Source organism: Mesocricetus auratus, unplaced genomic scaffold, assembly GCF_017639785.1.
Source record: "Mesocricetus auratus isolate SY011 unplaced genomic scaffold, BCM_Maur_2.0 Super-Scaffold_100013, whole genome shotgun sequence".
Taxonomy (NCBI): Eukaryota; Metazoa; Chordata; class Mammalia; order Rodentia; family Cricetidae; genus Mesocricetus; species Mesocricetus auratus.
Window position 1 is genome coordinate 37,715,086 of NW_024429196.1, and position 15,682 is coordinate 37,730,767.

The 15,682-nt window shown below is 45.0% G+C and overlaps 1 protein-coding gene across 1 annotated transcript in view; it reads right to left on the reverse strand.

Annotated features, from left to right (window-relative positions):
- Edaradd (EDAR associated death domain) overlaps nucleotides 1-3,013 on the reverse strand; it is a 40,983-nt gene extending 37,970 nt beyond the window's left edge. Inside the window, exon 1 of the mRNA XM_021228190.2 lies at nucleotides 2,835-3,013. Coding sequence (XP_021083849.1) covers nucleotides 2,835-2,865 — 31 coding nt within the window. The 5' untranslated portion in view covers nucleotides 2,866-3,013. The remainder of the gene's footprint in view (nucleotides 1-2,834) is intronic.
- Between the last annotated feature and the right edge of the window lie 12,669 nt (nucleotides 3,014-15,682).

The following is a 15,682-nucleotide window of genomic DNA, read 5'->3' on the forward strand; positions in this document are numbered from 1 at the left end:
GAAACAATCTTCCCTGGGGCGGGGGCAGAGGCCAGGAAGCACATACGATGGAGCTTTTCAAAGGCTAGAAAGGAGGCAGTGTGGCCGTCATGCCAAAAGCAAGTGACCAAAGCTGTGGAAAGGATGGGGAAGAGTGTAGCAGGATGGATGGTGGCACTGAGAATTTGTCCAGAAGTGAGTCTAAGCAGGAGGGTGGCAGGTATGGCTGATCAAGGATTCATCCTGGCCATTGACAGGAAGCATGCATCAGTGTGCAAACTCCAGTTGGGAGGCAGGTGTAGAAAGCCAGGAGAAAGAGCATGGTCTGAGGTGAAGAGCTGAATTCTTCAGTCAACTGGCTGTACACATCAACACCACCTGTATTTGCACTTCAGAAATGGAAGGGCCAAGTGGGGCATGTGGATGGAAGTGACCATGTGTCCAGATATGAATTACATGGAGGAACCTCTCTGACTGACAGATTCCTAGGATGGGAAAGGATATTCTTAATATCTCCCAGGTCTGAATTTGTCTTCACCATTCCCTGCCAAAGGGATCCCTGAAGGAGGCCTCCTTCCCCTATGTGGGGAGCCCCCTTCACCTCTCCCTGAAGAGTTCACCTAAAGGTGTGAGTTCTGGCTCGTGAAGTGAGGGACGGACTATCCACAGGACACCCTCTGTTCACACCATTCCACACATACAAAGATTTGATGATCCCTTTACTGCAAGTTTTGGGCATCATTCTATATGGGCCAAGCTAATTAAGGCTATAGATGCAACTCTAATCCTATAATATTGTAATTATCTCCTTAGATCATATGTCTAACTCCGCATACACATGGCTTTATGTGTGGGGTTATATTACATGTTCATGTGGGTACATGTACATGTGTGCAAGTGCTCATGCTCCTTTGTGTGTACAGACTTTGTGTGTATGTGTGTGTGTGTTATGTATGTGTACATGTGTATGCAGGCATATGCACCTGTGTATGAATGTAGGCCAGAAGAGGATGGCAGGCATCCTATTCTATCATTCTCTACCCACTTGAGACAGGGCTTCTCACTGAACCTGGTGCTAAGCTGGTGGCCAACAAGCCCCAAGGGATCTTCCTGTCTTTCCCCCACTCTCCACAGCCTTAGGGTTACAGGTGTGGGTGCCACGGCTAGGTTTTGGTGTGGATGCTCTCTTTACCCGCACAGCCATTATCTAACCTCTCTCCACATTCTCTTGAGACAGGGCCTCTCACTGAACCTGGAACGCATCAATTTGCTTTGGCTGGCTGGTCAGTGAGTTCCAGGAATCTGTCTGTCCATCTCAAACAGTCCTCCCAGCACTGAGGTTACAGATGGGCGACACCATGGCTGACTTTTGATACTGGCGCTGGGATCAGAAGGTAAATCCTCATGCTTGCCTGCTTGGCAGGCTCTTTACTAACTGAACTGTCTCATCAGCCCTCCCTGAGGCTTTTACACTGATGCCACTGAGAACTGATTTCCACCCCCACTTTCTCTGGTGCCAGAGATGTTGGGGTACAGTTCAGGCAAATGTTACCCATATCCTCATCTAGTGAATTCCCTCTCTCCATCTTTTAATTCTCCCCACCAGTATCATTTAATAAGCTGGGACCATTATGACTAAAAGCCCCAAACACCCCTTGGCACCTTATCAATAAGGTTCCTACCGGAGGGGTCGTTAAGAGTAGGACCAGGATGAGAGAATTGTTGCCTTCATTTCCCATTCTGTTCTTGCAAACAATGGGAGGGAAGACCAATTCATTCCAACTGATAGCCTGTTGACCATGCCACACTAGAATAATTTAGTTCTTTCTTCAATGTCACCAGTAAACAGTCCCCTCCCCTAATCAGCCCTTCAAGATACCAAAGTGGCCATTGGGCTTAATCTTCTGGCCACTGCCAGACACATGGTGTCATCTCCCTCAGGTCAAGCCACAAATCGGGGCTGAACAGCTGAACTATGTCCCCACTCCAGCTCAAGAAATGAAATATGAAACACAGTCACATCTATCCCAGCAGTCTCAACAGGTCTGGTTCTGGGTGGTTCTCACCAGAACTTCCAACCTCAACAAAACCAGAGACACCCAGTGTCTCTGAGGGGCACACCATCCATTCATCATGCGTGTCCCATAGACATCAACGAACGATGAAGTTTTTAGCTAGGTTGCAGGAGGACAGAGGGGATCCCTGGAAGATGAAGTTTAAAGAGAATTTTTACTTAAATGCATGCAGGGAGACGCGATAGAAAAATCTAGATGCTGGCCTCAGGCACAACGTTTTCATGTACCAAGGGGACTAGAGGCCTCCTCCACAGGTGGGGACCGCCACGGCCTCGTGGCTCTGTGGATAGTATAATAGCTTATAGAGAGGCTCGGAGAGGTAAGACTTAAACAGAAGCAACACCATCTGAGCAAAGTGGAGCCAGGAGGAAGAAGGGGAATCAAGAAAGCCTGTGAGTGGGGGGCAAGGGAGAACCTGGGAGGGGGCTCAGACTCTTCTTATGTTCTTTTCTGTCAAAGGCTGGCTAACTTGTTTCAACCTGGCACCCGCGTGGCCCAGAACAAAAGCGCTCGCCTGGGCCTCCGCGTGGGGAGAGGGACCGCGCACATCTTACAGTGCACAGGAGGCAAGCAGGTCAGCTGCTGCTCACAGAGGGGGAAGCCCAGGGGTGGGATTCGGAGAGGTAGGACAGTGTGCCACCACTGTCCCCATCCAGCCTGGCATACGTCTGGCGCAGATACTGGTGTCCTGAAGCACTCTCAGGGCTGACAGAGATTCAATCTCAAGAACCCAGCAGGTGGTCACGCTCCAAGTACGGGCGCAGCACGGTGCCACTTTACCTGAGCGCAGAGGATCATCCGGAGAAGCCATGAAGACCGAGAGACGAGTGTCGGGGCGGGACTGGGCAGCCTCTGGGACCCAGAGAACAGCAGGATCGCCAGGACCCAATCTCCTGCTGTGGCAATGCGCGATTCTAAGGCTCTGTGCGCAGCCCTGCTGCTGCTCCTTCTCCTTCCGTTTCTCCTTCTCTTGATCTCTGCCACTTCTTCCTCGTGCTCACTTCCTGCAATTAGCAAAGCCCCTTCCCGGCGCGAGCGTCTCTCCAGAAGTCTAGAGAGGATCCCGTGGTTGCGGTTGGCACGAGAAGACCCGGGGGGCCCGGAGCACGTTTCCTGCCGGTACCTAGGGCCTAGTGCGCAGGTCCCTCGACCCCGGCACACGCGATCGCAGCTGGAAGGGCCTTACAGCCAACCTTGCACCCGCTGCCACACGCGCGGGTGGCTTTCCTGGTTCCTAATCTTGCCCTCAGCTAGGACACCAAAGCGCTCCCAGCGAGCTTCTTGCACAGGCCTGGGCTAGGACGCCTGCCGGCGATCTGATGTTTGAACAGTTTCCTAATCTTCAGGCAGCCTGAACGGCTGCATGACCGCACACGCTAGCACTTTCTATTTTGATGTTTCATTGGCATTAGTTACTGCCTGACCTCCTTGGTGAGTGCTACACAAAGAATCGGGAAGAAAAGCCAGTCACAAGGTCTTCTGCTCACTCTTCTGGAGAAAACAAAACAAACAAACAAACAAACAAAAAAAACCAAAAACTCAAAAACAAACAAAAAAAAAACTCCACAGGGCAGAGTTCTGTCAAAAATGCAGAATCCACTGGCCCTTGAACGAATTGAGATTTAGTTTAAGTGGGATTTTATGCTAAGTGAGCAGAGAATGTGATTGTTTAAAATGGCTTTATTTCTATATCTTTATTTTAAAACTTAAAAAAGTTATTTTTAAACCACATGGGGCGTTATTTACACGTGAACGCAGTGCCTACGGAGTCCAGAAGAGGGCGTTGGATCCCCTGGAGTTGGAGTTGCTAAGACCTGAACTTGGGTCCTCTGCAAGAACAATAAGCACTCAATGTTAAGCCACCTCTCCAACTTTAGTGGCGGTTTTTCACTAACTGTATCTGCCATGTACAAAGGTTACAGACAATTTAAATTTAATAGGAATATCTGAAAGGTATCACATAATCTACATCTGCCCTTGAACAGAATCATAGCACTATAAAAAGAAGTTTAAAGCAGCCAGCAGTCAGGGAGATAGTTCAGTAGAAGGTTGCTTGCCTGACATGGATAGGCCCTGGGTTTAAAAGCCTAGTACTGCAAAAATAAAAAATGTTTAATTAAAAGTTCATTTTAAGCCCTGCCTGATGATGGGTGCCTCTAATCCCAGCATACAAGAGTTTGAAACCAGCCTGGAAAAAGAAAGTGTTTGTGGGGTATGTGGGCATTATGGGGTGGGACTGGGTCTTCAGAGAAAAGGCTGCAATAAAATGTGGGACTGTGCGGAAGGGAAGATCCCAGTCCTCATCAGAGCTCACGGAAGACAGAAATTATTTTAGAAAGGGTATTTTCTCAGGGAATCTATTCTGAGGTTTGGTTTGTGGTTTCTTCTGTACTTCACATGAAAATGGAATTCGTTTCTGAGGTTTGATTGTCAGGAACCACATACCAAGTTGGGTTGTTTTGTTAGCACAAGATCAAGTGGTTTGTTTTTCCAAACGATATTGTAAGTAAGTCTTCTCATGAGACCCACCCTTCACTGAATAGATGATGATTTTAAAAATGTGTGTTGTCTTTCTCTCTCTGTGTATGCCCATGGGTGAGTGTGTGCCACGGTAGCAAATGCAGAGGTCAGAGGGTAACTTGTCCAAATCATTTCTCTCCTTCTACCATGTGGGTCAGGGAGATCGAACTGAGGTCATCAGGCTGGACCTCAAGCATCTTCCTTTACCTGCGGAACCTAGCCTCATTGTTTCTCTCTTCCCTTCTCTTCTCTCTTCTTGCCCTTCCCTTCCCTTCCCCTCCCCCTCCCTTCCCTTCCCTTTCCCTTTTCTCCCTTTCCCTCCCCTTCCCTCGCCTCCCCTCCCTCCCTGGCCCCTTTCTCTTCTCCTTTACCTCCTTCTTCCCCTTCTTCCTCCACCTTTTTTGAGACAGTCTCACTCTGTAGATAAGGCTAGCCTCAAACCTCTTCCCAAATGCCTGAGCCTCAAGAATTCTGGGATTATAGTGAATGTCCACCAGACTAAGATTAATTTAATTAAAAAAAAACTTTTATGTTTGGGGTGTTTGCCTGCATGTAAGTCTGCGTACAACATGTCTGTAGTACCTTCAAAGGCCAGAAGAGGGCATCCAACACCCTGATACCTGAGTTACAGTTGTGAGCTACCATGTGGGTGCTGAGAATCAAACCCAGTCTTCTGGAAGAGCAATCCTTAACTGCTGATCATTCTCTCCAGCCCAAGGATATATTGGTTTTTCAAGACAGGGTTTCTCTGTAGCTTTGGAGCCTGTTCTGAAACTCACCAGGCTGACCTTGAACTCACAGAAATCTCCCTACATCTGCCTCCCAAGTACTAGGATTAAAGACATGCACTACCATCTTCCTGCTCTTTTTTTTTTTTTTTAAGAAAAATGGATCTGCTATTTTAGTGTGATTCTTTGGCTTCCTTTCTTATTATAACTGAAACTGCTGCCATCATCCTCTATTTTTCCCCACATGTTTTGTGATCAATGAAGTATACTAGATAATAGGATCTATTATATTTTTAGTATACAAATTAGTAATTAACAATATCTCTCACCCTCTCAAGTTCCCATGCAGTCTGTTTATTGTCATATTAGACTTCTCAGGGACTGCTTCTATTGCTCCTTGTGGATGCCTGGGAACAAAACTCAGATCCTCTGTAAGAGTAGCAAGTGTTCTTCACTGCTAAGCCACCTCTCCAGCCCCTAAAATAATATTTTGTTACATTTGCAGATTTGCTGTGTGTGTGCGCATGAGCTTGAATGTATGTGTGCACATGTGGAGGCCAGAGGACAGTTTTCAGGAGTCATTTCTCCTTATCCCTGTGGATCCTGATGCTAGGACTCAGGGCATCAGACTCAGCAGTAAACGTCTCTAGCACTGAACCATCTTGTTGGTCCTTATACCTGTAACCTATACCCAAACCTCATCAGTCTTGAAGTCCTTTGTTACGTTTCATATTTCCATTTTTATTGCTTTTTGTTTTGGTTTTGTGTATGTGTGGTTGCTTTATTTGAGGGGTGGACATCGCATGTGTCTTAAGTGCTTGGACATGAGAGGCCAGAGAAAGATGTCAGGGTTCTTCCTCTATTGCACCCTCTCTCCTTCCTTCCTTCCATCTTTCCTTCCTTCCTTCCTTCCTTCCTTCCTTCCTTCCCTCCTCCCTCCCTCTCTCACCTCCCTTCCTCCTTTTCTCCCTTCTTTTCCTAAGACAGTGTGTCTCTCTGAAGCTCATGATTCTGGTTAGGCTGGCTGGCCAGCAAGCTCCAGGATCTGCCTGTCTCCACAGGTAGTTGTGGCCATGCCCAGCTTCTACAGGAGTGCTGGAGGTTTGAATTCAGGCCCTTTTGTTTTTATAGCAAGTGCTCTTACCCACTAGACCATCGCTCTAGCTCTTTGGTTTTTTTGAGATAGGATTTCTTTGTGTAGCCTTGGCTGTCCTGGAACTCACTCTCTAAACCAGGCGGGTCTCAAACTCATAGAGATCCCCCTGTCTCTGCCTCCCAAGTGCTGAGATCAAAGGTGCACACTACTACTACATGGTTCTTTTGGGGGAGAGGGTTTTTTTTGGTTTGTTTGTTTGTTTTGTTTTTTGCTTATATATTGAGAAAGTGTCTCATGTAGCCCAGGCTGGCCTTGAATTCTCTATGTAGCTGAGGGTGACCCTAAACATTTAATCTTCTTACCTCCACCTCTGAGCTTACAGGCATGTGCTGCTATGCCCAATGTTGCTGCTTTTTAGCTTTTAAGTTGGCCTGCATTTGTTTTATTCTGACTTGGTTATCTCGGAGCCAAACGAGCTGGCGTTGACTCTTGGGCATGAAACCACAAGCAAGGAACTTACTCTGAGGTGGTTTGTGGGATTGTGAACATCTACCAAAATAACAAACATAAGAAGATATCTAGGAACAGTGAGTGTGACTCAGTGGTAGGACACATGCTTATAGCATGCTTTGACACCAGCATTATGAGAAAAAGAAAGGAAAGAAAGGTAGAGACAGAAGGTGAAGGAAGAGCGAGGGAAAGGAAGAACAGGAGAATAAGGAATAAACCAGTGACTGACCCACAAGTTGGTGGCTGTCATGCAGGACACATTTTCCTTACCATTTAGGCTACTGAGAACAACTTTGGTTTTCTTCAGTTTTTAAAAATAAAATATATCATCTTCCCTTCCTTCTCCTGTCTACAATCTATTCCCTTCCCATGCCCCTTCCAAATTCATGCCTCCAATTATTATTGTCACACACACATGTAGTATGCATGTATGTATGTATGTATGTATGTTTTATGCATGCATGTATGTATATCCTTCTGGGTCATTTTAATGTTTCTCGCATATATGTGATTTCAGTGATGACCAGTTGGTACTGGATAACCAATTAGTGGGCTCATCCCTGGGGAAGACTATTTCTCCCAGTCTAAGCATTTCTTAGTTACTTTCAATTCTTTATCTAGGGGTGGGACCCTGTGAGATTTTCCCCTTCTACTTTTGCAGGTCTGTTTATGTTGTCATTGTTCAGGTCTTGATTAGACAGCCATATGGTTGAGGTATAATGGGTATAGCTTCTTTTTCATTTCTAGGAGACACAATCTCATAGCAGACTTAAGCTTTTATTTTCCTTTTCCAATAAATGTCTCAATATATTTTGTTTTTACATGGCAGGGACCAGGGGGATAGATGATAGCATCTATTCACTAATGATTTTTGAAAGCAATTTAACCTAGGCCCTCATTTTAGTTTTTATTTTGAGATAGAATCCTGATGAGTTGCTCAGGCTGCTTTAGCCCAGGCAGCAGTCCTGAACTTGCCATTGTCCTGCTTCATAGGTGCTGGGATGACAGTCCTACACCACCAGGACCTGCAAATATTTTCTTAAACTTGATTCCATGCACCAAGCAAAATGTGAAGCCCTGAGGCTAAAGAGATGGCTCATGGTTGAACATCACGCATTGCTCTTTCAGAGAACCCAGTTCAGCTCCCAGCACTGTTGGTGAGAGTTTCTGTTCTACTTGGTCCCTCAGCCGATTAGCCCCAGATAAGCACACAAAGTCTTAAATTAATTTATAAACTGTGTGGCCAATGGCTAGGGCTTCTTACTGGCTAGCTCTCTCTTATTTATTAACCCATATTTATTAATCTAAGTATTTCCATGTGCTCTTGGCTTACTTGGTAATGCCCTGGCATGTTACTTCTTCTGCCTCTACATGGTGTCCCCTGGCAGCTCCTCTCTGCCTTCCTCTCCCCAGCCTTCTCCTGGTCTTGTAGCCCTGCCTATGCTTTCTGTCTGGCTACTGGCCAATTAATGTTTTATTCATCAACCAATAAGAGAAACATATATACAGAAGGATATTCCCCATCACAGTACCTGCGCCAGGTAGCTCACAATTGCTTGTAGCTCCAGCTCTATGAGGACCAACATCTCTGGTCTCCACAGGTGCATGAACTCACACACACACACACACACACACACACACACACACACACACACACACACAGAGAGAGAGAGAGAGAGAGAGAGAGAGAGAGAGAAATATTGACAGAGAGAGAGAAATACTGACAGAGAGAGAGAAATATTGACAGAGAGAGAGAAATACTGACAGAGAGAGAGAGAGAGAGAGAGAGAGAGAGAGAGATTTAAAAATCCAAAACAAAACAAACCCAAGAACTGGATGGTCCTGGTTGCCTGGCATATGCAAGACTTGAGAATCAGTTCTCAGCACTGTCAAATAAGCATTTACATTTTAAACTCTAATTCATTATAATAGAGTGCTGTAGCTCTGAAGGGGAAGGCTTCTCCGACACAAGTGTTATAGCTGTGCTCTAGCTGGAAACGTTTCTCCAAGTGCAAGTGTAACAGCTCTGCTCTGGCAGGGAAAAGTTTCCACCATGCAATGGTGCAGCTCTGAAAGGAAAGGTATCCTAGCAGTTGGGGAGCCAAGGAATACTACAAAGTCACAACACACAATGAACCTCACACAACAGATTTATTGGGAGAAAGAAAACCAGGAGGCTGGCTGCCTCTGCTCAGCAAGAAACAGCAGGAAGCCAAGCAGAAGACGGGGTTTATATATGCTTTCTTTGGGGGAAAGCTTTCCAGGTTGGCCTGGGATTGGTGGGATTTTTGTGGTCTGATCTTGAGACAAGCTCAGGGATTGGTGGGATTCTGTGGTCAGACTCTGGGGCAAGCTCAGGGATTGATGGAATTCTGTTTCTTGGCCCTGGTCTCCCGGTCAAGCTAGGTGTTCTTTCCTTGGCCCTTTTACCCTATGTGGGATATATACATTTTGTTTATGTTATACTACTTGACAGGATAGTTAAATTTCTTTGACCCTGGGACTATGGGCCCAGCAAGCTCTTCCTTCTACAAATTGTCTTGGTGATGGTGTTTTATCATAGCAACAGAAAGATAATGAATTCAGCTACCTCATAGTTGATCTAAATAAAAGTATCTTGAACTGTAAAAGGCAGCATATGGCCGGAGAGACATAAAGGATGTCCTGTGCCATAGCATAGGACTGGCTTGGCATAGCCTCCTGGAGTCAGATAGGATGGAAAGTGCCTCAACAAGAAGTTCCAGTGTCTTCTCATTTGGGGGCATTTATCCACTCAGTCTCACCTGGAGTACCTCAAGGCAGGCATCGAGTCCTTTGTCACTTTACCATCGAACTTTTCATCATAGTGCCCCAGTTTTCTTCTGAAGATTCACTGGCCCATTCTGTTCATGGCATTTTGGTAGTCCGGGTGGTTAGTTGTCAGTTTGCCACAACCTTGAGTCACCTGGAAAGAGCCTCAAGGAGGAGTTCTCTAGATCAGGTTTACTTAACAGGGTTAATTGATGTGGGAGGGCCCAGCCCACTTGGGCAGCACTATTTCCTAGGCAGGTAATACTGGACTGCATAAGAATGGGGAAAGCTAGCTGAGCACCAGCAAGTAAGCAGGCAGGCACTCATTTCTCTGTGCCAGCTGTGATGGACTGGAATAACCTGGAACACTTAGCGGAAGCCAATCCCTTCTCCCCTAAGTGGTGGGCATGGTTGTACTTGGGTTAGAGTATTTTTATCACTGCAACAGCAATGAAAGTAGGACTGTGGTGGACAGTTCACCTCTGACCACTGACCCCAGGAGGTGGCAGTTGACTTTGTCACCGCCTCTCATAGAAAACATCTATGGGGAATTGGGAGTGACTTTTTTGGATAATTAGCCCAGGACAAGCAGCTGGTGGTGGAAGAAATAAAGAAGAGGGGAACATTTTGGAGGCTCTGTGCACCAGGCAGAAGCATGTAGGACTAGTCTTTAGACAACAGGAAGTCGAGGAGCTATGTTTTGGAGTGGCAGAAGAAAATTGGTGTTTTGGAAAGATTAGTTTGGCAGCTGTGCATAAGGGGAACAGAGAAGAGAAGGTAGGTGGGGAACTAATCTTTGCAGTACACTGTAATTTTTAAAAATTGTATGTGTGGTGTCTGTGTGTAAGTGTGTGTGTGCACAGCGTACATGCAGAGGCCAGAGGGCTCTGCCTTAGATCTTTTTTTGGGGGGGGTGTTTTAAGACAGGGTTTCTCTGTGGCTTTGGAGGCTGTCCTGGAACTAGCGAACTAGCTCTTGTAGGCCAGGCTGGTCTCGAACTCACAGAGATCCTCCTGCCTCTGCCTCCCCAGTGCTGGGATTAAAGGCGTGTGTCACCACTGCCCAGCCCTGCCTTAGGCAACCAGCAAGCTTCAGTGGTTCCCCTGTCTTCACCCAACACAGTCCTGAGGGTCCGGGTCAGTACATAGCCATATGTGGCCAAGCCTGACTTTTGTATATAGGGGTGCTGGGATCTCTGGCCCTTATGCTTATTCAACAAATGCTCTTACCCACTGAGCCATACTATCCCCAGACCCTGAGGACACCATAGTTTTTAAAGCAGATTTCCATCTTACCCTCATGGGGCTGTTTGAATGTGAAATGTCACTCTCAGACTCATGTTTGATCACTTGATCCCTAGTCAGTGGTGCTGTTTGGGGAGGCTGGGGGACCTCTGGGACATGGTGTCTGGCTGGTCTTTGAGATTTACAATCCAACCCACTTCCAGGGCAGCTCCCTGCCTCCTGACCTGCAGGGCTGTGAACAGCCGTCACAGAAGCTCCTGCTCTCGTGGTTAGAGCCACCCCAGCCACTGTGCCTTCCCTGTCCTGATGGAGCCTACCTGATGAAGCCAGGAACCAAAATCAGCCTACCCTCTCTAAGGCTGTTTCTTCAAGGACTTCTCACACAGTGGTGAGGAAAGGTGCTGCTGTGTGGTGGGAACCATCTGAAATCCCTCAGGGCCCTGATGCTTCCGGAAGCAGTCATAGCTGAGTTCCAATCAGTTGCCTAGTAGATCTGCACCTATTCATAAAGTAATCTGGAAAAATCTATATTCCAAAATGTTAGCCAAGGGACTAAAACCCTTAAAATATCTGTTTTGCTCTGTGAGTTCGAGGCCAGCCTGGTCTACAGAGTGAGTTCCAGGACAGCCTCCAAAACAATACAGAGAAACCCTGTGTTGAAAAACAAAAAACAAAAAACAAAAAAACAAAAACAAACAAACAAAAAAAACACCTGTTTTGCTGGTTTGATTTCTGATTGCAAGAAGCACACTATCATTTTAGCCTAAATAATTATTTTCTCATTTTTCTTTCTTTTTTTTTTTTTTTAGTGATTTTCTTTTCCAAGACAGGATTTCTCTGTGTAGACCTGGTTGTCCTGAACTCATTCTGTGTACCATGCTGTCTCCAAGAGGTGGAACCCTCAGTTGAGGTTCTCTCTTCCCAAATGTCTCTAGCTTATGTCAAGTTGACATAAAACCAGCCAGCACAGTTGATGAGCCTCTAAACTGTAGGGGATGGGATGACTAAATGGAAGAGTCCTGGAGCCTCCTCACCACCTCCAGGTATCTTGGTGCCCTCACCTCAGGTGACCTCAGGCTTGGCATTGCTTCCTTTGCATTTTCCATACCAGACTTTAAGAGAGAATCTCTTCAAAGAGGTGAATATAACATGTTAAACCTTGAAGGGTTGAGGCGGGGATGGGGAGGTAGCTCAGCAGTCAAGCACTTGCCAGCACTGAACCAGGTCCTGGGTTTCAACCTCTGCACATAGTAAGTGGGAGGACACTGGAAACAGAGCCAGCTAACACCTATGAGAGATTGTGTTCTGTTTTGTCAGTGTTATCAGAGGAAAAGGCCAGTGAGACAGCAGCCTAGTGATGCTGGTGACCATGATCAATGCATGTGATTTGATTGGTGACAGGAGCCTGTAGCATCTTTTTATTTTGTTTTGTTTTTCGAGACAGGGTTTCTCCGTGTAGCTTTGGAGCCTATCCTGGCACTCACTCTGTAGACCAGGCTGGCCTCGAACTCACAGAGATCTGCCTGCCTCTGCCTCCCAAGTGCTGGGATTAAAGGTGTGCACCACCAATGCCCAGCACCCTGCAGCATCTTTAACAAATGATTTTTTGGAGTTTACACTGTGCTGAGAAGGTGAGCTTAGACCTAAGTGAGTCAACTGAGAAACTGCTAGAACTACTAAGTAGTTATGTCTTGGCAGTAAGATATCCTATGGCCCAATGAAACCATAAAGTAACCAGGAACAAATTCAATAAATATACAGCAACATTATTATAAAACTAGGAAGCCTTATTAAAACATCCCCTAAGTATCTGACAAAATGGAAGCAGGGCATAGTACTGAACACCTGTAATCTCAGTTCTCCAGAGGCTGAGGCAGAAGGATCACTGTGACTTGGAGGCCAGCCTGTGAAATAATAGTGAGTACCAGGTAAGCCAAAACTCAACAGCAAGACCTTTTAAAAAAAAAAAAAACAAAATAAATCTTACAAAATTGCAATGTCAGGTTAATAGATAAGAAGGCTTAATGTTATAAATACATTCACTGTTACCTAATTAAACTATATATTCGGTGAAAACCAATTAGACCAACAAGATTTTCTTGGAACTTGAAACTGATTAAAAATTAAACTCATCTGGAAATGTAAATTCACAATAATTTTTAGAGCAATTAACAAAGGAGGAAATTTGCAAAATATTGTAGAGCAATAGTAAAGTTGGGCTGGGTTACAAATACTTGCTACTCTTGAAGAAGACCCGAGTTCAGTTCCCAGCATCCACATCCAGCAACTCATAACTGCCTGTAATTCCAGCTCTGGGGATCTGATGCCCTCCTCTGGCCTCCTTGAGCACTGCATTCATGTGTAGATATACATAGACACATACACATAATAATAAAATGAAATCTTAAAAAGATAATTATTTCTGAGCATGGGGGAGGAAGTTAAGAAAAAGAAAAGGGGAGAAGAGGAAGGGAGAGGAGAACATGAGGGAGCAGAAAGATTGAGTCAGGGGGAAGAATAGAGGAGAGCAAGAAAAGAGATACCATAATAGAGGGAGCCATTATAGGTTTAAAGAGAAGTCTGGCACTAGGAAAATGTCCAGAGATCTACAAGGATGACTCAAACTAAGAATCTAAGCATTAGTGGAGAGGCTGCCTTAAATGCCCTTCCCTTATAATGAGATTGATGTCTACCTTAAATGCCACCCCAGAGCCTTCATCCAGTGACTGATAGAAGCAGAAGCAGAGATTCACAGCTAAACACTGAACTGAACTGGAATCTAGTTGCAGAGAAGGAGGAGTGATGAGCAAAGGGGTCAAGACCAGGTTGGAGAAACCCATAGAAACAGCTGATCTGAACAAAGGGGAACTCATGAACCCCAGACTGATAGCTGGGAAACCAGCATAGGACGAAAACAGGTCCCCTGAACATGGGTGTCAGCTAGGACAACTGGGCAGTCTATGGGGCCTCTATTAGTGGATCAGTACTTATCTCTAGTGTATAATTGGACTTTGGGAGCCCATTCCACATAGAGGGATACTGTCTCAGCCTAAACACATGGGAGAGGGCCTAGACCCTACTCCAAATGATATGATAGCCTTTAATGATCCCCCATGGAAGGCCTCACCCTCCCTGGGGAGCAGAAAGGGGATGGGATAGGGGACTGGTGGGGGGCAGAGAAAGAGAGGAGGGAGCAGGAACTGGGATTGGCATGTAAAACAAGCTTGTTTCTAATTTAAATAAAAAAGTAAAAAAAAAAAGATTGGTTCTAATTTAAACAAAAAAAGAGAGGAGAGGAAAAAAGATAATTATTTCCAAATTCCTAGAAACTGTATGATCAAGAAAAGCATGGAGTGAAAACTTTTAAGCATTGCTAGAAGATAAATCACCTCCAAAAATTCTACACCTTGTGAATTTAACCTCTAAAAGCAAAGGAGCAAGAGGGAGAAATGGGAACTGTTCTGTTCTCATTGGTGCCTGTGTTACCTAGGTAGTGTTGTATACTATTGGAAAGTATGTTTGTATTTGTTGTGAATGTATATTTCAACCTCTAGGATAAACACTCAAAAGTGTTTTTAAATGTAATGTAGCTGATATTACTCATCTTCAACTACAAATAGAAAAATGGCGGAAGACAAAAATAGAAACAAAACAAAGACATTAAACAGAAAACAGAAACAGATACAGTAAACAGAAATCCAGTTACACCAATGATTACTTTAAGCATTAATGGTCTAAATATGCTAATTAGAATCAATAGTTATGCTAAAACCCTCTCATACAAATAACAAAGACAAGCTGGGCATGGTGGTTTACATCTCTAATCCCAGAACTCCAGAGTCAGAGGCAGAGACATCTGTGAGTTCAAGGGCAGCCTGGTCTACTTAGGAAGTTCCAGGACAAAGAGCCAACAAAGACAAAAATTTAAAATACCCTTCTTAAAAAAGACTCTATTGAAATACTCTATTGAAAAGGATCAAGAAGAAAAGACACAAGGAGCTGGCAAGATGGCTCACTGGTAAAGGCACTTGCCATCAAGCAGAATGATGTGACTTTGATTCCCAGAATCCATACACTGGAAGGAGACTGCTCTATTCCCAGTGATTGTCCTCTAATCTTCATGTGTGGATCCATATGCATATACATACATGCACAGATGCACACAAAATAAATAGATAAGAATATAATTTAAAAACCAAGATTCATGTATTGTATATGGGAACTCCACTTTAAGTGCAAAGACATATGCATTTAATGTCAAGGGTGGGAGAGAGATAAAGCTTGCTAGCTACCACTAATTAAAAGAAGGTGGAAATAACTATATTAAGTTCTGAAAGAGCAGACTTTAGCACAAGGAATGTTATCAGGGTCAAAGAGGGGAATTTCAGGGCTGGGGAGATAGCTCCGTTAGAAAGTGCTTGCTCTGCAAATGTGAGACCTTGAGTTTGCCCCCCAGAATCCATGTAAGTAATCTGGGCATTGGGGCTGGAGAGATGGCTCAACCGTTAAATGCTAGTCTCACAAGAAAAATACAAGAAATCTGGGCATTGTGGCATGCACTTGTGATCCTAGGGTTGGTAGAATGGAGTCAGGCAGATTCTTGTTTTCATTGGTAAGCTAGATTAAGCCTACTTAGTGAGTCCCAGACCAATAAGAGAACTTGTCTCAAACAAGGTAAACAGTAATAAAAGTATCTGAGGTGTCTTCTGACCTATACATGCACATATAGGTTCAGGCACC